Here is a 23,931-nt window from a genome sequence, read left to right as displayed (position 1 = left end):
CCACCCTCTGACTGAAGAAAGTCCTCCTCATCTCAATGGGAACCCCCTCATCCTTCTAAACTCCATTGAGTATAGACCCAGAGTCCTCAACTGCTCCTCATATGACAAGCTCTTCATTTCCAGGACCATTCTTGTAAACCTCCTCTGGATCCCCTCTAAAGCGAGCACACTGTTCCCTAGAAAAGGGCCCAAAACTCCGACAATATTCCGAATGTGGACTGACCAGAGCCTCATACAGCCTCAGCAATATATCCACACTCTTTTGTTCCAGCCTTCTCGACATGAACGCGAACATTGCATTTGCCTTTTTAGCTGCCAACAGAACCTGCATGTTAACCTTAAGAAAATCCTGAACTGGGATTCCCAAGTCCCATTGTGCTTCAGCTTCTTGAAGTCTTTCCCCATTTAGAAAATAGTTTATGCCTCAAATCTTCCTACTAAAGTGCATAATCTCACACTTTTCCACATTGTATTCCATCCACCACTTCTTTGCCCACTCCCCTAGCCTGTCCAAAGCCTTCTGCAGCTCCCTACCTCCTCAACATCATACCTTCTGTCCCTCCACCTATCTTTGTGTCATCTGCAAACATAGCAACAACGCCCTCAGTTCCTTCATCCAGATCATCAATGTATAATGTGAATAGTTGTGGTCCCAACTCTGACTCCTGTGGAACTCTACTAGTAACTGGCTGCCATCCTGAAAAAGACCCCTTTTCTCCCACTCTGCCTTTTGCGAGTCAGCCAATCCTCTATCTTAATTGCTTTTAACTCTTGTTTAAGAAATAGGTTGTAGAGTATTTGTGGGAGCACAGATAAAGAAATCCTTGTAGTTGAAAATAAGGGAAACAAAGAAAACTGTGTGAACAGGATTACTCACCATTTCATGCTCATCAGGGCAATGATGACTGGTGGAATGATAAGTGACAAACACAAACTGATCAGACATCAATGTAGTAAAAGCTGTAAGGTAACAACTGATGATCTGTGGTATGGAGCAACAGCAGTTAACTTTTTTGTTGCATTTAATCTTTTTTTCCTGAATCAGCCTGTTCAGAGATGTTATCGCACACCTCTGGAGCAGGTGGGACTTGAACCCAGGTCACTTAGTCTAGGGGTAGGGAACACTACCACTGTGCCACAAGAGCCCCTAGTAACAACAGTTATTATTGTGTGCCTGACAATAATCACATGAAACAATATTGTTAATCCTGTTATTTCTCATGAAATATTTGCTGAGTTAATAGTTTTAGGACAGAATGAGCCAGACAGAGTTCAGTGGTTCTGTTCAGGCTGCTTTACACGGGCAGCTGTCTAATTTCAAAATCTAAAAGGCCAACTAGTTTAAAACATTAATTGATTTGAGATCCCACATGGTGCAATTGCTCAATTGTAAGGATTAGTGCAGCTGTGCTCTTTGGATCAGAAAACAGGATCTTTAATAAAATAATGGTCCACAAAGCAAAACTTTTACTGAAATCAAACATTGACAAGCTTTACTTTAATTAAAATTAAAGGGAAAATTAGACATAATCTAACAGAGACTGTTTTGGAAAAAAAAACACTATTCTGAAGAAGGGAAACTTTTGAATATAATTGATGCATTTTTGTGTTGGATCAGTGAGAGTTGTAGGCTTTCCCTACATTGTCTTAACAATGGATATCATTGTCGTAGACTCATTTGGAATATAATTTTATTTTCATTTGTATGCCAAATACTTATAAAAATTGTGAGAACAGCTTCATCCAAAGTGTTGTGCACTTTGGTAAATGCACACATCAAGAACTTGGAGTGGGTTTGTAGATTTGTCAAAATTATGCCAGGGATATGAGGAAAACACAAAGGAAACTAGAAAACACAAGAGCTAGCAGTACATGACCCATTAAGCCCTCTGCATCATTCAATACAATCCCACTGATATTGGGCCTCAATTTGGAAGGTTAAGGAAGGATTTAACAGAAATGTTCAAATTTGTGAAGTGCTTCAATAGAATAGCTAAGCAGAAACTGTTTAGGTGGGTTGGTAACCAGGGAACACTGTTTTAGAATAATTAACAAGAGAACCCAAAGGAAGATGGGAAGATTCTGTTTTAACATAATGAGTTATTGTGATCTGGAACATGCTGCCTGGTAGTGAAAAGTAACTTCTGAAGAGGGTTGGGAATTGGTTAAATACGTGAAAAGAAAAACAAATTGCAGGGCTATGGGGAAAGGGCAGGAGAGTGGAACTAACAGCATAGTTCTTTTAAAGACTTGGCACCGGCAGAGTGAGCTAAGTAACTTCTCTCTGTGCAGTAGGATCCTTTGATCCTTGCATGTATGAAATACCTGTATTCAGATCATTGATTTGGAGTTAATTTTGAATGTTAATTTAAACTTGAGAAATAGCACTGAGAATTTCAAAGCCAGTGAACCATTACATTATGGTTCAGGTTATAGACTTGAGGCAGATGTGTATCATCACATTAGTTGAAGAATGGGTTTGTTAGTAATTCCATTTCACAAACAATTGTATGATTTGGACAAAACTCAAGATACTGTTAACGTTACCAGAGAGGAGAAAAAACTGTGAAGTCTTCAAGGCGAAGATTGTAATAATCATATTGGACTGTAACAGGTTCACTGATTTGATTGTAGCCAGTTGACATGATAACTTATGAACCATTCCATATTTGCAATTGAATAAATTGCTCCCATTCCCTTAAAGCTAACTAAAAGATGTAATTTTGTATTGCACAGTGTACACCATGAAAATGTTGTAACTGATGTTGAATCAGTATTGAGTTTTATTTACGTGAGCAATACATACAGTTTAACTAATTGGCTGATGTACTGGGTCCAGATGTTTCTTAAATAAGTACTGCTTCTTTGACCATTAAGCAGAACATGTTAGAAAACAGACTTGGTTCTCTGTTGTGAAAAATATGCCACATTTGCGGCTAGAACATACTGAGAATTTTCTCCAGTTTCTGGAGGTGGGTTGATGTTGAATTGAACCAGAAAAATAGGAGGGGAGTTTCACCCATCTAGCTCCTTGTGAATTTCCTGTTCTAGAAGAATTTCCTGGGGTGCATTAGGACCGTTGTTGGCTACCACAGAAGTAGACAGCTAATTAGTCTATTTAGGCTTCAACTTAGGGATCATTTTTCAATGGCACTGTCATTTTGATGGAGGCTTCATACCCCAATGGCATAGCTGTTGGCAAGAAAGGCTGCAGTCCTGCCTGTCACTCACACTGATACAGGCTTTGCCGTTTATTCTGTGAATTCTATGCAGGCAACTGAGATGTTCTCACACTCACCTGATGTGCTTTGGCAGTGCCCACCTTGATGCAGTCGAAGATATATGTCGGATCTCAGATTAGGCCTGTGGTTTCCAGACCCCTGCTTGCCATCCTTAATAGTACAGTGAACAGATAGCTGAGCATTGAAGAGGCAGCAGGTTGCACTGTCAACGTGAGACCACCAGAAGATCCAGCCCTCTGAGTCATTGCACTGAATACACTGTTTTAGTGAAGCTTCCTGAAGAGAAGACCAAACGTAGCTTTATATTTAAGAATATGTGGCTGTGGAATATCAATGGCTTATCTCAATCATCCACAGGTGACTGTCTACTAGATGAGCCAATGAAGCCAATTACATTACCAGATAGTTTACCAGGAGAAAGCTACAACTTGAACCGACAGTGTGAACTGGCATTTGGGGTTAACTCCAAGCCGTGCCCTTACATGCAGCCTTGCCTAAAGCTATGGTGCACTGGGAAGGCACGTGGGCAGCTAGTGTGCCAGACAAGGCACTTCCCATGGGCAGATGGAACGAACTGCGGGGACGGAAAATTCTGTATGAAAGGTGTCTGCGTGGCAACCCATGACGTGACAAAATATAAGGTGAGTTCTCCAAGTAATTCTCATTTTGAAAGAAAGTTATGCATGTGTGTGACTTTTGGTTTTGTGCTTTTGTTCATTTCACATGAAATATTTGTATTTACACATTCTGTGATCTGCTCGTGTTATATTTCCTAGGATCATTTTTCTAATTGCTTGTATAGTTAGTTTACATCTAATATCCATCCAGGGTAAATTTTGAGTGTCTAATCTACGAACAAGAAAATTAGATTAAATCACACACAACTTGGATAAATTATGAAATGCAAATAATCTCAGAACTCTGTGCATAAATTGACTTTATTTTATTACAATGTTTCACTCCACGTACAAAGAACACAACAAGTAGCATGCAGGAAAACATGTCAGAGCAAAATCCATAACAGTTCGTTGGGAAACATGTGTCATTGAGTTCAGATTATTTGTTTCAATTCCCATTTCAGTATTATCCGTCCTTGATACAGTTACATCTGGGTGCAAAGTGTTATTCCATCAAACATAAACAGATTAAAATTACCATTTTAGTTAGTAACTTTATACTTGTGTCCAATTACTATTGATGATCTGGGATCCTTCATCATCAGTCATAATTTTTGAGACGTATAAAAGAGAATGATTTTCACAAGAACCAAAGGCTGAATTTTAGAGCTTTTTGGCTGAGTGTGAGTTGGGTTGGGTTTGTGGAAAGATTCTTGCCTTGAGGTGGAGCAAACTTTCCATCTGAATATGTTCCAAAACCTGACACATTAATTAGCATTTCAAAATGTTTTGTAAGTATCAGGTTCAAATTTGGCCCCACCTTACCACACACCATTTCCCGACCAATTTGCCACTCACTGGGGATCCTGGAATTGAGTGGCATTCCTGGTGCAGGCACCATCTTTAAAGGGCGTTGTGTACCCAGGCAAGCACTGTCAGTCTAGAGTTGCCCTGCCCAGTTCCTAACTTTTGTCTTGGGCATGGCAGATGGAAAAATCAGTGCCCCACTTTGTGGGCATTATCCTGGAGCTTCTGCTGGATGGAGTGGTATTCAGGTGGGATTTCCTGTTTTCCAAAGACCAGCAATGGAAGCCAAGACCTCAGACCACGCCAGCTTGCTCCAGGGTTCGCCCCCCAGATTAAAACATTCTCAAGCCATCTGGAAGACTGCATGGCACTGTAGGAAGAAAGTCAATGTCCTTCTCCATTCCATTGGCATAAGTGCCACCATTTTCTCTCCGATACCTCACACTCCCTCAATCTCTGCCATGGGACTCACCTCCCACCAAGGTTCATATTCCATCACTCTCACTAATGTATACAACATCTTCACCCCTCACTTCCAACCACCTCAACCTACAATAACACTACTCCTGCATGCCCTCTGCAGGGCTTGCTCACTTGCTGGGGAAGCTCCCCACCAGCACCAACAGTAGTAGTTCTGTCACCCATTTTCATCTCCCTTCCTGTTGTGCCTGAAGCAAAACAGCCCACAATAGGACAGAAGGAGTCAAAACAGGTAATGTGCTGTCATTCAGCTCCTCTTCCTTGATCAGCAGGAGACCTTGACTCTGACTGCCCTGAGGAAGGCCTGGACTGATATTGGACATTGCCCTTAATGTACTGTGCCAGGATTTCATGAGTGACTGGACTCAGGCCTGCTTTTAACCAGGCAAGCTTACTGGCGACAGGCCTTTGTGCAATGGCATGGCAAAACAGAATTAATATGAGCCTGGTGCCTCTGGCTGAGGGGATAATGTGGAAAAGCCTTGGAGAAATGCTGTGAGCATCCAGGTAGGGTCAAAGTGAATGAATGTTATGACACTGATTAAAGAGCCTGTAGATGTAGCCTGGTCCAGTCCATGAGCTGGATGCATGGCCCTGACTGCAAAGTGTCTTTGTAGCGCATTACAATGAGAGTTGCCAGTGCAGCCTCAGGTTACATCATTGAAATGCAGAAGTTTCCTGTTAGTGGATCAGGCACATGCTGTGAGGATTCATAGCCCATGATGTGGGGTGCATGTGGCTGGTGCCCATGGTGTGTGCCCATGATGTTGGTGCCTGGTGCCCAGCATGGTAGACCTTCTGGAGCAAATGGTAAGTTGTACTCACCAAGAATCTGCTCTGGTTTCCATGTCAAGTTTTCCAGATTGCTGGTTTGTAGATAAATTTGGTAATATTGCAACTCTGGAAAGCTGGGTTATTAAAAGTGTGTTTCACAAGCAATAATGAGCTTCAATTGGGAGCTCACTCGTGGTTAATGAAAATCTTGCCCCTCCACTTGAGAGAACCAGACAAGATGTGTCAAGATGGTTTTGATGTGAAGATGGACTCAGCAAACACATTCGCTGATTCTACCGCTCATCTCTCAATAACTCACGTTGCCCGGAGCCCGATAAGATTCCACCTCAAATACTTTGCAACCAGTTAAGTACTTTTGAAGTGTAGTCACTGTAATAATGTAGGAAACATGGCATCCAATTTGTGTACAAATGTTGACGAACAGAAGTGTAATAATGACCCGCTAATCTGAATTTTTTTTGATGTTTGTTATGTGATAACTCACCTGGCCTGCTTCAATGTAGTTCAATGTGGGATTTCTTCATCCAGCAGAGAGGGCAAACAGGGACTTATTTTAATGCCTCATCCAAAAAAATAGCGATTCAACAGTGCAGCACTCGTTACTAAACTGGAGTATCAGCCACTTCTCAAGTCATGGAGGTGGACTTGAATCTAAAATTCTTTGATTCACAGACAGGAGTATTATGACTGAAGCACAGGTGACCCATTTGCAGGAAGCTTTCATGTTTAGTCCTAGTGCTAACTTATTCATTTCAAGTAATAGCTACCCTGTTATGAGTTCATAAATAGTAGACACCAATGTAATATAATAAGATAATAATGACAGTTTAAGCACATCAGTGTTATAGTCACTCCACAGAGACCCTTGAACATTAATCTTTAAATTTGTTGATGACATAACGTAAAAAATAATGCTTCCTATTAACATATGTCAGGAGGAAATGCAATTTAATACAGACAAACATTATTTATTTTATCTGACATTATGTTCAATAAAAAAGATATATATTTTCCACGTAATAGGCTATCATTACAACAGTCAAATTAGTTTATCTTTGTCGATATCTTCCAAAATTTACATCTAATATGTTAACAGATTGAAAATGGCAAATGCACCCAGTAAAACCTAAATAATCTTGCAGTAAACACTGTTGTTAAAGTCATTATGTGTGTATATGTGATCGATTTTCCTTTCTCTTGGATATACACAGTCCGTTGCAAATTTAAAGTAAATCTCAGCTTCAGGGTTTGAGTGAAGATTTGTAGCTCGGGTGCTGGTTGTAGATGTTGGTGTGTTCACCGATATGGGAGGTTTGACAGCAGACATTTCATCCCCTTACTAGGTGACATCCTCAGTGCTGTGGAGCCTCCTGTGAAGCGCTGTTGTCGTGTGCCAGTTCAAATTTATATGGCCTGGTTTTTGCTGCTTCCAGTAGGTGCCGGTTCCAGTTGTGCATTGTAGTTGTCGGATATCAGGTCTAATTCAATGTGTTTGTTGATGGAGTCTGCAGATGAATGCCAAACCTCCAAGAATTCCCTGGCTGTCCTCTGTTTGGCTTGTTCAATGATAGTAGTGTTGTCCCAGTTGAAAGTGTGTTTTTTCTTGTCTGTGTGCATTGAAACCAAGGACATCTGGTCATGTCGTTTAGTTGCTAGCTGTTGTTCATAGATGTGGGTTGCTAGTTGTCTGCCTGTTTGTCCCATGCAGTGTTTTGTGCAGTCTCTGCATGGTAACTGTATCCAATCTACTAGATGAACACAACAGGCGACAGGTCGAGGAACAGATCAACAAACACTGCATACTCAAACTACTGGACTTATGCTTAACAACCCACTTTACATTCAACGGCAGGATACATGAGCAGATCAACTGGACTTCCATGGGCTCACCCATCTCCGGACTGATAGCTGAGGCAATAAAGCAAAGACTGGAACAAACAGCCCTCCCACAGATCCAACCCAAACTCTGGATCAGATACATGGACGATATTTTTGTAATTATGAAAAGAACAGAAATTGAGAATACCCACTGGCTCATCAACACCATACTCACAGGGATCAAATTTACAAGAGAGGAGGAAAACAACAATAAATTCCCATTCCTGGACGTGATGGTGGAAAGAAAAGAGAACGGTGACTTCCCTACAAAAGTATACAGGAAATCCACACATACTGACCAGGTCTTAAACTATCACAGCAACCACCCCAACTCACACAAAAGGAGGTGCGTTAGGACCCTGTTCAAAAGGACCGCTACACATTGCAGCACACCCGATCTGCAAAAGGAAGAAGAACACCTCTGCAAGGTCTTTACCAGGAATGGATACCCCCGCAGCTTCATCCACAGATGCCTAACCAAGAGACAACACAACCAGGACACACCAAAACCCGAAACAATAGCCACAATACCAAATATAAAAAAAATCTCAGAACTGACAGCCAGACTATTCAGTCTGCTAGAAATCACAACAGCACGCAAACCGGCAGCAACAGACCAGGGTTAAAGACCCATTAGATACAATGGACAGGAGGAATGTGGTCTACAAGATACCATGCAGAGACTGCACAAAACACTACTTGGGACAAACAGGCAGACAACTAGCAACCCGCATCCATGAACACCAGCTAGCAACTAAACGACTCGACCCGATGTCCTTGGTTTCAATGCACACAGACAAGAAAAAAACACACTTTCAACTGGGACAACACTACTATCATAGGACAAGCCAAGCAGAGGACAGCTAGGGAATTCTTGGAGGTTTGGCATTCATCTGCAGACTCTATCAACAAACACTTTGAATTAGACCCGATATACCGACCATTACAACGCACAGCTGGAACCGGCACCTACTGGAAGCAGCAAAAACCAGACTATATAAATTCGAACAGGCACAAGACAACAGCGCTTCACAGGAGGCTCAACAGCACTGAGGATGTCACCTAGTAAGGGGATGAAATGTCTGCTATCAAACCTCCCATATCGGTGAAAACACCAACATCTAAATCTCAGCTTATATTAACACAAGGGCAGCTTGAAATGAAAAGCATCATGATCATATGTTATTGTATGCAAGTAATTCGTTGAGGTACCTTGGTGTATTAATAGTTACAAATGTGAGATTGTGCCGCATTACTTCCTAAGTGTAGACAAGGCATACAGTCTGTAAAACAACATACTTGTCAAAATGGACTTCTAGGGAATGATAAGGCATTTTGTTTTTTGATGACCAATTGAACTGTTTATTTGTTTTAATAAACTAGATGGCATATGTTTTTAAAGCTTGATGAGTGTTTAGTTGACAACACTTTGAAATAAATGATGAGAAAGTTAAGTAAGCTCCCATTGCAAATAAACTGGAAAATGTATAATATAAACTCACGGTTGCTGGCGTGATTCTGAAACTCTGGGGTCAAAGTCCCTAATGAATAAATAAGTCCCATGATTAACCAATAATTGGCCATGGAAAGCACGCTTCCAAATTGCTGTTCAATATGGAAATATTGCTTTTGACATGTTGCAGTTGGCTGGATGGATGGTCATTATTTCTTGGAATTGGGTCCCTATCAAAGGAAATAAGAATGGTCAGCACTAAGCATCTCATTTCAGTAATATTAGATGTCTATTAATTTAGAATGTATATATATGAAAATAATCAGTAATTGATCACAGCATCACAAACTTTTAGGTATTCACATTTGGCTTTAGGAAGACCAATCAAGTCCGCTTTAAAATGGATAAAAAAATGCGCACACATCTGGGTTTCATTTAAAGTTAATAATTGTGTCAATCTGTATTATTTTGCAATATTGGCATCAGTTATACAATCTGTGGGACTAAAATGAAGGTTTAAAAGAACACTGTTGACCACTCCTTATTCCAGGTCGATGGCAGATGGGGAAAGTGGGGACCTTATGGAACATGTTCACGCACATGTGGAGGCGGTGTGCAGCTTGCCAAGAGGGAATGTAACAAGCCAACCCCTGTCAATGGTGGAAGATATTGTGAGGGAATCCGTGTCAAGTACCGTTCCTGTAATTTGGATCCATGCCCCGACAATGGTAAGACATTTATTAAAGACATATTGTGCTGTTATTTAATCTAACTTCTGATAATTTGAGCTTTTTCATTCAACGTTAGCAGATGATGGTTATTAAGTTGTATGCATTCTGTAGTACTAGGTTTTTGGAAATGTAAGACACTTTTGCTTGGTTTCCCAAAAGTTTTGTTCTTTCTATAGATCAAAGTCAATTTCCCTGTCCATTCTAAATTGACAATGATAATTTTTCAGGTGAAGGATAGTTTAACAGATTAGACAAAAAAAAAGAGTTCTCTCACCATTGTGGCTATATCCCATGTTGTTGGCAGAAATGCTTTAATGACTGGAAAGTCCAAATAGTGCCAACATTAATTTTCAGTTGATGGGAACTAATATTGTGAAGCTGTTCATAATTTAATATCATTTGGCAATCTCACCAGAGAGGCTCCAAGGATAGCAAGGCCTAGAGAAGTTCATACTGGTGAAATGCATGGCACTGCTCTAAAGTCTGAGTACACATGCATGGCCAGAGTTAAGTAGAGAGCTTTCATTTATAACTGACTGATAAGAAGTGCTTGACGCCGATGCAGCTTTAAATGTGAAGTATTTAATGCTTCAGTTATGAAAGAAAATGAAAAGAATAATCTCCAAGAATGCTTAAGGATAAGATCTGTGAAGCCTTGCAACATAGTCTCAATACCCATTTTCATATTAAGCATTAATTAATGCACAATTGTGAACCTATTTAAAGATTATAATTTATTAAAGAGATTTGAGAGATGTAATTAATTTAGTCTTTTTTTCCCATTGCTCTCAGTAACTTACATTATTTCACCAACATTTACTTTATCACTGTTCATAGTTGTCTTTAAGGCTGGTGAATGTTTTGCCACCAGAAATGTTTCTTTTTAGAACATAATTGATAAGCCAAGGCCAAATGCTTAATAACAAAATCTAATCCTTCCATGGGTTAGCTGCAGTGTGTATGCAGAGAAGACTCTCTGGGTAGAGAGGCAAAGAAAATTCATTCATTCAAGTGGTAGTTAGATAAGAAAGGTCATTTAAATGAACTGATGCCTTATTCGTCTGAATTGACATCAATGGACAATGACAGAGTGCCCTCATTTACCTATTTCTAAAATTAACAGTGCTATTTGGGTACTGTTCTGAAAGGTGCCAATGATGAAGCTTTAACAGAGTATGTCTTAAACATGTTTTTAAGGCTCTTTTTTTGTAATCTCAGTCATTGATTTGGCCTATTGTCTGGCAAAAAGGGCGTGACAATTATATTTCAAATCCTTGAGAGATGCTGACATTGTTCTTGTGTATTTGATCTGATGTTCAGATGCTATAGAATGTGATAGGTTTAAATATCTTTCTGCTCACTCCCGATTCAGAAGAATTCAGTTGGACAAGTTGCAATAAATGTTTGTTAACAAGGTAATTCTGATTACAAAGTTGTAAAGTTTATACCCCAGTCACCTTAAAGGTGTGAACTCTAGCTGGATATATATATTATATATATATATATATAATATATATAGTGCAAGCCAATATGGCATTATTCCTGAATACAGAATAGGCTAAAATATTTGGATCAAGTTTGTGGAGTGTTACGGTATAGGACTGTCTGATGTTTTGTGTCCAACTTCCTATAAAGGTAGTGAGATGGTGTTGCCAGATATATTCCCTCTTTGGTCTAATTTGCCAGAAGACAACATGTGACTTTAGGTTTTTTGTGTAAGGGTCTCGTACAGCTGTCAAATCAAGGCAGTTCACAGCAGGTTTATTTTCCTTCAGTGGTTGAAAATAAGTAGGTAGTTTGGAGAACAACTTTTCCTTCATTTGTGTGTATTATTTCGCAGGCACTAAAGGAAACATTTTCACTAATGGGAAATGAATCTATTTGCTGCAGTATGGATCTAGTCTCAAATAAAAAGAGAAAATACGAGAGAAAATCTGTAAATCCAGCAGCATTTGTGAAGAGAGAAACAGAGTTAACATTTTGAGTGTAATATGACTTCTTCAGCATTTACTACTTTTGTATCAGATCCCCAGTATCCATAGTATTTTGCTTCATTTTAGTGAATTCTCAACATTGCTGTGATAAATTAATTATTTTATATTCAATACTAATAACACTACAACTGTCTCTGGGATATCTACATGTCTTCTGTAAAAATAATAGTACAAATAATTTGAGAAAATGCTTTAAATGTGTATGTGTGTGCATTTAGAACATTATTGATAAGCCATGGCCAAACCATCTTTCTTATAAAACTGAAATTGGCTGCATGGAAAAATCAGTTGGAAACAACTGGTTCAAACCCAGTAATTTCCAGTTAGTCATACAATAATAGGTCTGATTTGTTTATTAAATAACAAACATGTATTTGGCAATTATATTTCCTACTAAAATACATCATGCATGTTTTATTTTTACTCTGATTGTTTACATTTAATTGCAACTTCTTGTGACACTAACACTCCACAAACTTGATCCAAATACTTTAGCCTATTCTGTATTCAGGAATAATGCCATATTGGCTTGCACCATATATACATCCAGCTAGAGTTCACACCTTTAAGGTGACCAGGGTATAAACTTTACAACTTTGTAATTAGAATTGCCTTGGTAACAAACCTTTATTGCAACTCATCCTATCGTTACAGGATAAAGGAGTTGGGTTCACATATATAGAAAGTAATGGCCCTGTTCTAGTGCTGACATTGACATGTTGCAGCTATCATTCTAACAATAACGCTGATAGCTATGACTGCCTCAATTCTTGATTGCATTCGATCAGAGTACCATAAGATGTAGGAGCAGAAGTGAGCTATTCATCCCATCAAGTCTGCTCCTCCATTCATGGCTGGTCTGACAATCCTCACCTTCGCTTTCCTGCCTTTTCCTCATAAGCCTTGATCAAAAATCTGTCAATTGATGAGAGGATCAAAGTTGTTCCCTATATTCCACCTGTGATCTAACAAGCGCCGTGTATAGTTTTAGCAAGACTTCCCTATTTTTCTGCCCTATTCCCTTTGAATTAAAGACCAACATTCCACTTACCTTACCTATTACCTGCTGAACTCATGTGCTAGCCCTTTGTGATTTTTACACAAGGACTCCCAAATAGCCCTGTGCTGTAACTTTCCGTAGTCTTAGTCCATTTAATGATATTCAGTTCCGCTTTTGCCAAAGTGCATGATCTCACATATTCCCGCATTATATTGATCTGTGAAGTTTTTGCCAACTTGCTTAATCTATCTGTCCCTCTGCACTTTGTGTCATTTCTCAGTACTTGCCTTCTCACATATTTTTGTGTCATCTAAACTTGGCTATCGTACTTTCGCTTTCCTCATTCAAGACATTAAGGTATTTTGTAAATATTTGTGGCCCTAGCACTAATCACTGTGGGACTGCACTAGTTACAGGTTGCCATCCTGAAAAGTGCCCCTCTTATCTGTTTTCTATTAGCAAGTTTATGCTAATGTACGACACCTAATACCTTAGACTCTTTATTAAGTAGCATAACATTGGATACCTTATCAAATGCTTTCTAGGAATCTAACTAAATTATAACCACAGCTTCACCTTTAACAATCCTGCTTGTGACCTTACAGAATCCTAATAAACTTGTCAGACATAATTTTCCCGTTTTGCAACCATGCTAATTTTGCTTGACTATATTTTGTATTTCTAAACACTGTGCTGTCATGTCATTTATAATAGACCCTAACATTTTCCCAATGACAATTGATAAGCCAACTGACTCTATACTTCTTTCTTTTATCTCCCTCCTTTTTTGGATAAGGTTGTTACATTGGCAGTTTTCAAGGATGCTGGAGTCTCTGTGAGAGCACTTTGAAAATAATGCTAGTGTGTACCTGTGGACTAATGGAAGCATCTGCTTTGCATGCCGCAGCCCTTGTTCTTTCATTCATGATGAAACTTCACAATCTTTCTAAGAATGCAGATCTTCAGTTATAGTCAAATAAAATATGATCACACTACAGTTGTGTTCACTGCTTTCTAACTGTCTATTAACGGTTGTGTTTGTCATGTACTTGAATCACAGGAAAAAGTTTCAGAGAGGAGCAATGTGAATCCTTCAATGGATATAATGTCAATACAAACCGACTCACACCATCTGTTGTTTGGGTTCCCAAATATTCAGGGGTATCACCCAAAGACAAATGTAAACTTGTCTGCAGAGCAAATGGTACTGGATACTTCTATGTTCTTGCACCCAAGGTAAGCAAATGGAATACTTTATGCTACTGTCTGACCTTTGAACTTTTGTTTACCACTGTCTTTCAGCAGCTACTCTTTTACTGACTCAAACTTTTCTTCTACCTTTAATGCTGTAGACTCCAAACAAAACTATTGCTCCGTCTCACCTCTGCCATTCCTCCTGGTATCACCCACATCTCCCTTCCTGAAGTACAGGGATACAGATGTGAAAAGATACTGTTTAGTCATCCACCAGCAGATCTGGCTGAACTACACAAAGTACACCCAAATAAACTATCACCACATTGGATGAGTCTGGAACAATAAGCATTTGTTCTAAGACAGCTGCTAACACAAGATGAATTTAGGAGCAATTGACGAGAATATTGAGAAGATGGAACCTAATGGCATGTAAAGTAGCTGAAACAGAGAACATTGATTCAGTTAAAGTGAGGTTTGATTCATACATGAGGGAGAAGAGAATAAAAGGATTTGGGGCAGGATCAGATGCTGTACTTAGACTGAGAGGAGGATCATGAAGAGTATAAACACATACAGGCCAACTGGATTTGAATACTTTGTTTCTGTGTCAAACTTTTATGTAATTCCATATAACTGCCTCCACCAATTCTACCAGATCTATAAATTGCTCAAAGGAATTCAATAAACTGGTCAGAACAGACCAGCTCTTTCTGTATTCATTCTGGAACAGGAATAGACCCATTCTTCCATTTGATCCCTTCCCAAGAATTTCATTTTCCCCACAGTTGAGGTAACATTCAAAACACCACATCTCCCATTTGTTCAATTTTCTGTGGGCTTCACCTACTTCCTTTAAATTCGCTTATTTTCAGAACCTTGGCTTTAGCTGAAAATGTAGGTGAATGAGTCTAATTCTGCCCTGTGGACCAACTGACAGGAAGTTGTATTTTGGTCAGGAGAGTGAGTTTGTTTTATCCCTGTGGCAAGATGTCTAGCCTAACACTTTGGCTGGGAGTTTACTAACACAACACATATGGCTGGCAAGTAAAGGTAGTAAGAAAAAAGTCTTAGAACTTAATTGATAAACCTTTCCTTACCTTATCATGATGCTATAGATGCCATTTAAGTGATCTGTTTTTAACACCTTATTTTCATTGTAATTGATTTAGAAAGAACTTTTTACTCTATGAAAAAGTACAGTGACACTTTAACTTTATTTCCAGTGCAAGTCTGAGACTGAATATATGTATTTTCAAATACTATTTTTGCAACCTTTGATACAATGGTATCAAATTATATTGGTCGCAAAGTCCATTACTTTAAGCAACATATCTCTTAATACTATGCTCAGGCAAGTTGAGGTCAACCCTATGTTATTATTTGCCTATAATACCAATGTGCCATAAGAAACAAGGATGTAGTTTATTTTTCAGTTATGCATGTATTTATAAAGAGCTGTTTTATAAACTGGATGAGATGTCAGAAAATTGTTTTCCAACACTTACCAAAGGTAGATTCACAGGGTGTGAGCTTTATTGGCAAGATTAACAGTTACTGTATATCTATAATTGCCCTTAACTAGCTATTTTTGCCCTCTTTGAAATCCAGTTAAGAGTCAATTTAATTGATTTGGGAATAGAGTCACATAGAGGTCAAACTAGGTAAAGGCAACAGCTTTTCTTCCCTGAAGAACATAAGGGAACTAGATGAGTTTTATGACTATTTGGTAGTTTCATGATCACTGCTACAGACAGTTATCAGGCTGGTATTCCAGTGGCCAAGCTTAGTGCTCTGGCATTAAGAGTTCTAATTTCACAATGGCAGCTGGAATGGATTACATGACTCAATAAGCAATCATGGAATGGACAGATAGTTGTGGAAACCCACCTGATTCATATGTGGCTTTCAATGGAGGAAATCTGTTGCCCTTTTCTGGTCTAGCCTATGTGACTGCAGTCGCACAGCAATGCGGCTATCTGTTAATTGCTCTCTGAAGTGGCCAAGCAATTAAAAATAATTTCGTTACTGAATTGAATTTCAATTCCACATCAGTAAAGATGGGTTTTGAGTTCATCTCTCTAGTTCATTTATACAAGCCTCTGGATTACTTGTCTGGTAACATAATCTCTATGGCATGAATTTATACTCTGAGGTCAGGAAAGAAGTACAATGACTATTCCAAGCTCCACAAACCAAAATTTAAAAAGTGCCTGAGAAGGTGGGTTTTATATCAGGATTATCGGGGTGGGGGTTGTGGGAGATGGGGTGAATGGGGAGGTCACTGTCTGATGCCTGGCTTTTATTTCAAAAATCCATTTAATGCATTAATACCTTCTTAGGACCAAACGCAGAAGGTTGCTTTGGCTCTCCAAAGGACTCCAATGATTTTAGTCCTTCTCTCATCTTACATAAAATGCACAAGTCATGCTTAGACGTCCCATCAGTGAAAATCAGAGCAACCTAGGACAATCGCACTCATAAAATGTGCAGCAGCTTCAAGGAAAACTAATGTTCAAGTTATAACCTTCCCACATCCTTCCAACATTCCCCCCCGCTCCCAACACCTCCCCTCCCTGACCCAGTTTCCGGGTCTGGAGCTTCAAAACGTGCTATTTTTACAACATTGAAGACACCCTCCACCTTTACAAGAATTCCTGCCTATCTATTCTTCATTTCTGTCCAATACATTAACACCAATGATGATTGAAAAGTACCTGTTTAACATGGTGTCCATGTCATTAATGAATTATAAAACCACTTCCATAGTTGCAGATAACTTCCAAAGGGGAAATTAATTCAAACATTGGGCAAAAGAAAAATCAATACATGACCACTGGCCAAGCATAAAAAGTTGGAAACCTGTCTGAAATGTAAATGGATTTGTTACTGATGGTTCATAATTCACAATGGCCTTCTCAACTTGCAGGTGGTCGATGGAACGCCTTGTACGCCCGACACTTCAGCAGTATGTGTCCAAGGAAAGTGTATAAAAGCTGGGTGTGATGGAAGGCTTGGCTCCAAGAAGAAGTTTGACAAATGCGGAGTATGTGGAGGTGATCACAAAAGCTGCAAGAAAGTTTCTGGTCTTTTCACCAAACCCATGTATGTTTTTCTCTCTTCACTACATTTTAACTTAACTGTGATTTTTTTTCATTAAAATTTCATTACCATCAATTGGGATTTCATGGGTGCATAGAATATTAGATTTAAGAAAATCAATAATGATCTCCATAATCCTGATACACAAAGCATTATCCCATCCTAATTTTCATAGTGACAGGATGCCCATTAATCCATTGGAAAATCTCCAGAAAGTTAAGTGTGGTTGAATATAAAGTAGAACAAGAAAACGTACATTCATGGCATAATTTTAAGCTATTGTATGTGGAGAGACAAACTCTGGCTTGAAACACATGCTGCTGTGATGTAAAATATTACAGCACCTATGTGTAGTTCCACCTGAGTGGACGCTAAGTGCCCAATTAGGACAAAGGAAAGGACAGAAGGCATTACCCCTAAGCAATCAATACACAATTTAGCAGCCACGTCAGCACAAAATTTAATGCCCTTTGATCATCTTGTCTATTTAATCTAGCAACAAGAATTAAGTGTCACAAGAAGTGAAGGTTATTGGAAAGGAAATAAAGTTTTAGAATTTCGCATTTTGAATCAAAACAATGTGCATAATTTTTGAAAAAAAAACTCCGTTTGCTGAGATACGGGATGATGTAACTTTTTCAAGATCTTTTATAGTGAGACTAACTGTAAAGGTGGATATTCATTAATTTCCAACTGATTGTATCTTGCTGGGGATGAAGATAGGGAGCCGCAACAGTTTAGTCTCGAGAGGCTGTAGTATCACTGACAAAAACTCCTAGATTTCCACATTTAATTGCATGTGTTCACATTGAAAGGTTGTTCATAGTTTCGTAGGAGTAATGAAGTTGAACTCTAACAATTTTGTCATCATTGTTATCACAAACTCGGGCCATTAGATAAAGTACATTTTGAGGGAAATTAGACTTAATGGTTTTGATTCTCTTTCTGTTGCTAGTGGTTCTAGTTCCTCTCCCTGTAGTTGTAAGCTCATTTGCTTCTTTTGGAGTGCTGAATATTAAAGGGCACCCTGCTGGTAATGGGTCGACTGAATAATACCTCAGAAATAGATATAGCTTCCTTCCCCTTTTTCCATTTACCATCTATTGAAAATTCTCATGCACAGCAATATATTTAACTCTATGGCTTTTTGCTATTGTTCAATAGTCATACTGTTTAATAATGGCAATAGGAATTTAATAATTTCTGTTTGCTTAAAGACTTCACATTAAAATATTGACAGGTCACTTCCACAGATGGAAGTGGACACTTCTTAGGAGTAGAGAAAAGTTAAAGAATATTTTTGAAAGAGCGAAGAGTCATATAAAGTGTAAGATATTTAGAAAATGTCTGTGTAGATTACCAAGGGAGGAAGCGGGATTAAGTAGAGAGGAAGAGTGCTTCCTAAATATTTTAACACTTAACTTATTTAGTATAAACTAAAAGCTGTTTCCTTTCTGCAGACATGGGTATAATTATATTGTGACAATACCAGTTGGAGCCACCAGCATTGATGTCAAGCAAAGAGGATATAGAGGCATGACAAATGATGACAACTATTTGGCAGTTAAAAACGAGCATGGCAAATATATACTGAATGGTCATTACATCGTTTCTGCAGTGGAGCGAGACATTGTAATAAAGGGAAGCTTGTTGAGGTATAGTGGAACAGCAACATCTGTTGAAAGCCTTCAAGCTTTTAGACCCATCCAGGAACCATTGGTCATTGAAGTCCTATCAGTTGGAAAAATGACTCCTCCTCGTGTTCGCTATTCCTTCTATCTACCAAAGGACAATAAAGAAGATAAATCTTCACATAATTCCAACAAAAAAGATACAAAAGGAATCTTGCTGAATAATGACAGTTTGAGCAAATTAAATAAAATTGATACACGGCAACCAGATTATAAACAAATAAGTTATAAATGGGTGGTGAGAACATGGTCTCAGTGTTCCGTTTCATGTGGAAATGGACTGCAGCATAGATCTGTTGGTTGTGAAGACAATCATGGTAAAATAGCATTTGATTGTGATACCACCCAGAAACCAGAAGTTATACGGCAGTGTGGAGATCCTTGCCCAGTGTGGGAGATTGGCGGATGGTCACCATGCTCAAAGAGTTGTGGCAAAGGCTTCAAGAGGCGTGTCATCAAATGTAAAGCTGAAACTGGGCACATTTTGCCCAGAGAACACTGCAGTATAAGGAAGAAGCCACAAGAACTAGATTTTTGTATGATGAGACCCTGCTGAGAGTCATTAGTGGGCATTATTTCAGATAGAGTAGCCTTTAGAAATGGCCAGTGGTCATTGGTTTCCAGCAACCTTTAGTAACAGTTATGACTGTTACACCTGAATCCAAATGGAATATTGAGAAAAAGAACTACTATACATTGGGGAAAATGGAGACCTGTGCTGCATAATTGTGAATGAAATTACCTGAAAGTTACTTGTTGAAGTCTACCTCTGAAATTTGTAAGTTGGTATTAAACTTTTTTGGTGGCTTCATTGACCAGGTTCTAATATAAGAAGTGATGACTGCCTATTGAGTACTTAAACAATGCAGTTTGTCACTAATTTGAAGCAGTCAAAGATTTTAATGGCTTGATGATCTTTTATTTACCATTGAGCACAAAATACTACAGGGACCAATGTAGGTACAGCTGCAATATAATGCAGGGATATATGGCCTAATGTGATATACTGATGATTCGATGAGAAAAGAGGGTGACCATCCTTCACTTCAGAGATGTGGAAGTTAGTTTATTTGTAAACGGGCAATCTTATGTGCTACTTTATGAAATATATTAGATAGATAATCTGTTCTTTGTGAAACGTATTAGAATATTTTACCCAGTAATACTATTGTATGACTTGTGGAGTGACGTTTACTCAAGTTTACCTGGTGTCATCAGTTATAAAGTGTTGCATTCCAACAAAACTATATTTATGAAAGAAAAAAATAGAACATTAGGCTTGTGGTACAGTTCTGTATAAATGTAGACACATTTGGATGTTCCCAAAACATGAGCATTACAGTATTGGTAGCTGAGCCTGTTTGTAAAATGATCTTTTCCAAATATCTCTTAGTAAACGACCTTGTTTTATATGTAATAATTTATTCTGAGAGGGACAATATTCCATGGTGCATAAATCATTTTCTGTATGCTGGCAACATTATTTATTATGTGTACTGGGTTCCAAAAGCATCAGTGCAAGACCAAACAGACAACTTAATTATTATTTTGTGGTAGGATTGTAAGTATGGTGCTATTTGTTTTGTCCACATTTGCACATTTTATAACCTTGCTTGTAACCATTTTTGATAATTTTGAAGAATTTTCAGTTTCTTTTACAAAAAAAAGGAATTGTAAAACTGTTTCATCTTCCCTATCACTATAATAAGAAAATTTGAATTATTAACTATCGTGAATGAATCTCTAAAATGCAAGGCCACTTCATATCAATGGTTTGTTCCATTTCCCGCTTTATATTGTGGTAGTGCTTCTTCTTTAAAAAAAAAACAAACACATCATATATGCCAAACTCTGTAACCCTTTCACTTGCATTTTGGTTGGGAGGGATTGCAGTTACTGTTCTTCCATCTAAAAGATGGTTCATATGTTAGTGGGATTTATTTTACACTTTTGCATTTTTAAATTGCAGAAGGCATAAATACCGTTTATTGGCTGTTATGTATACCATGTATACATTTGTTTAATTGTGCACAAATAAAATTGTAAATATCTATGAATTGACAGTCTTGTTTGTTGTGTGAAAGTATGGCAAAGGTGGTAGTTCAAATGAAGATGCACAGGGGAATAATAGTCATTGTGATATTTGCTGGTAGTTAAAGTGACTGAAACTAGTGTTTTATGGATGTCTTTACAAACTGATAGCAAAGACACTTGTTTCCAATCTCTCTAATGGTAATAAATATCAGCAAAAAACCTTCAAAACATGTAAACCTGCTAATAAATAACACATTGTTCACTGAAAATATTAATAAGAGTGATTGCACAAACTGATTGTGGATTTGGATGACATTTATAAGCAACATAACTTCACTCTCACTTTGAGATTATTGTCTTCTAAATTCTACCGCACTGCCCCCTCCACAACTCACATCAGCTCTGATGAAGAGTCATCTAGACTCAAAAGGTTAGCCTGCTCTCTCTACATGGATGCTGCCTGAGCCGCTGTGAATTCCAGCACTTTTTGTTTTCAGTGCAGACTCCAGCACTTGCAGTAAATACCTCCTACTGATAGATATTTGTTAATCAAAGCTATTAAAGGATATACAGCAAATATGGGTTTATGGAGTTGGATCACAGATCAGCCATTGAAAAGCAGAATAGTGTTGGAAGGTATGTACTTAAAAGGTAAAATAAATGGACCTCATAACAAAATGAAAAGTGAACCAAAAAGAAAGACCTACATGTATGTAGTGCTTTCCATAACCAGCAGATTAAATGATCCTGTACTGCCAATGAAATACTTCTGTTTTTACTGTTATAGGAAAGGTAGCAACTAATTTGTACACACAAGTGTTCACAGATAGCAACATAGTGGTGGCTAGATCATCTGTTTTTCTGACGTGAACAAGTGATAAATATTGGCCAAGCCACTCTGTTAACTTCCTGCTCTTCTTCAAAATAGTGCTACAGGATTGTTTACATTCAACTAAGCAGGCAGATGGGACCTCAGTTTAATATCTTATCAGAAAGGTAGCACCTTTGAGACCCTGCTGCTACCTCAGTGGCCCAGTAGATGGTCAGTTTTTATTTTTGTGCTCAGGCTCTGAGTTTGGATTTGAACTCAAAATCATGTATCTCTAAGGCAAGAGTGCTACCAACTAAGCCATAGCTGACAAAGCAGCAGATTTCTCAAAGTTACTGTAAACTCAGATCTAAGATAATTTTATGCCGGTTTCCAGGACTTGTGAGATTGGATGCAAATATAGTACAAAACCTTTTCTTTGTTACTTCGCTGTTTGACTTAAAACCTAGTAGCTTACTTACTGCATACAGTTTTGTTATGTATATTCAATTATCTCATTTCCTCATATCTCCTTCCCTTTTCCAAAGGTATTGACTTTTACTGGCATATTGTTCCATCCGCTCTAGCAATCTTTTTGTACCTTACCATACTAACCCTTAAATACTTGTTCATCATTGTGCTGACCCAGTCTTTCATGTGATTATGGCCTAGCATTCCCAATCTGTTGAACTAAATGATCAGGTTTCACATAGTTCCTTTAAGCCCAAACCAATTAAAGTGTTAGTATCTTGGAAGAGTTTAAATATGGATAAAAGTGCTGCAGAATTATATTATTGAAAACAGCCAGAAAAATATTTGCATGCCAAATTACTGGTAATTACAAGTGCTCTTGTAACAGCTTATGATAATTTTATATTATAATTTCCAAACAAAATATGCAGCAAACCAAACACACATTTACCATAAACAGATTGTAGATCTTGTTTTAGAATGGGCCAGGGAAAGAGGGGGATAAGATACACAAACAGTTTGGGAGAGATACATTTCCTTGGTCAATATCTTCTCTTACACTTTTGTTAAACCTATGTCTGGAACATCAGTTAAAGCTTTTAAAAGGAATTCAAGGCAGGAATGAAATCTGTTTTAACAAAAGCACTGAAGTACAACTAAAAATAATGGCCTATGGCTTAGTTTTTTGCAATGGTTCCTGCCACCCCATAAATAAACAGTCGTCTAAAAAATCATCTTGTTAGCGAGTGTGTGGTTAAGAATATTTTAACACCCACTAATGGGATCCCATCACAGTTTACACCCAGAAACTCAAGTAGCTATGCAAGTCAGCTTGAAAGCCTGAAAATTGCCCTTCTTTGCATTACATTCGCCAAAGATCAGCAAGATGCAGATCTGATGCAGCCTTTAAGAGATGGTAGTCACTTAAATGGCAAATTACTTACCAGCAGAAAGTCAAAATATCAGCAGTATCAGGGTTGTGAGCAATTGAAGGGACCCACATTTCTTGATGACTCCAAGTGATGCTGTTAGCAGAAGACTTGTCATGAAGCAAGTTCAAGATGTCTGGAGGAAAGTGACAGAGGCAGTCCAAGCATTACCAGCAGCCCTCAAAATGTTGAAAAGGATGGTCAAAGCTCTAGAGTCAACAGATATTGAAGAAGGGTCTAGGCCCGAAATGTCAGTCTTACTTCTCCTCTGATGCTGCTTGACCTGCTGTGTTCATCCAGCTCTACACCTTGTTATCTCTTGTCTGCTACTCAAGCTACTCACTTGGCTGTTTAACCTCAGCAGTGACATGGGAACTCATACTATATAAAGGCAAATTGTTTTCTCCAAATATTAACATACATTTTCCACATAAAAGATTTAAAAAAAAGCAGTGCTTTTAAAAGGAGAGGGCATTTTCACCCCTCATATAACATCAAATATGAAATCACATAAGGAATGTTTCCATAAGGGCTGTATGCCTGCAACATTGCATTCTGTCCCTCCACATGAAAGAGTTATACATAGCCAATATCCTATAGGGGCAACAGGCAGAGCACTAGAATACCCAAAGGAAGAGGAGATCTTACACAGAGTAGGCAGTGGGATAGATCAGCCTGTAGCAGAGGCCCAATTATAAGCACAAA

General features: G+C 38.4%; 1 protein-coding gene across 1 annotated transcript in view; it reads left to right on the top strand.

Moving 5' to 3' along the window:
* The window catches only part of LOC109919086 (A disintegrin and metalloproteinase with thrombospondin motifs 15), a 42,578-nt gene extending 21,568 nt beyond the window's left edge, over positions 1-21,010 (top strand). Inside the window, exons 4-8 of the mRNA XM_048615642.1 lie at positions 3,600-3,883; positions 9,823-10,000; positions 14,058-14,233; positions 17,121-17,296; positions 18,754-21,010. Of these exons, the coding sequence (XP_048471599.1) occupies positions 3,600-3,883; positions 9,823-10,000; positions 14,058-14,233; positions 17,121-17,296; positions 18,754-19,540 (1,601 nt within the window). The 3' untranslated portion in view covers positions 19,541-21,010. The remainder of the gene's footprint in view (positions 1-3,599; positions 3,884-9,822; positions 10,001-14,057; positions 14,234-17,120; positions 17,297-18,753) is intronic.
* The last annotated feature ends 2,921 nt before the right edge of the window (positions 21,011-23,931 follow it).

Source organism: Rhincodon typus, chromosome 32, assembly GCF_021869965.1.
Source record: "Rhincodon typus isolate 14 chromosome 32, sRhiTyp1.1, whole genome shotgun sequence".
Classification (NCBI taxonomy): Eukaryota; Metazoa; Chordata; class Chondrichthyes; order Orectolobiformes; family Rhincodontidae; genus Rhincodon; species Rhincodon typus.
Note: the sequence above shows the minus strand (reverse complement) of the source record. Positions and strands in the feature narration are given on the sequence as shown.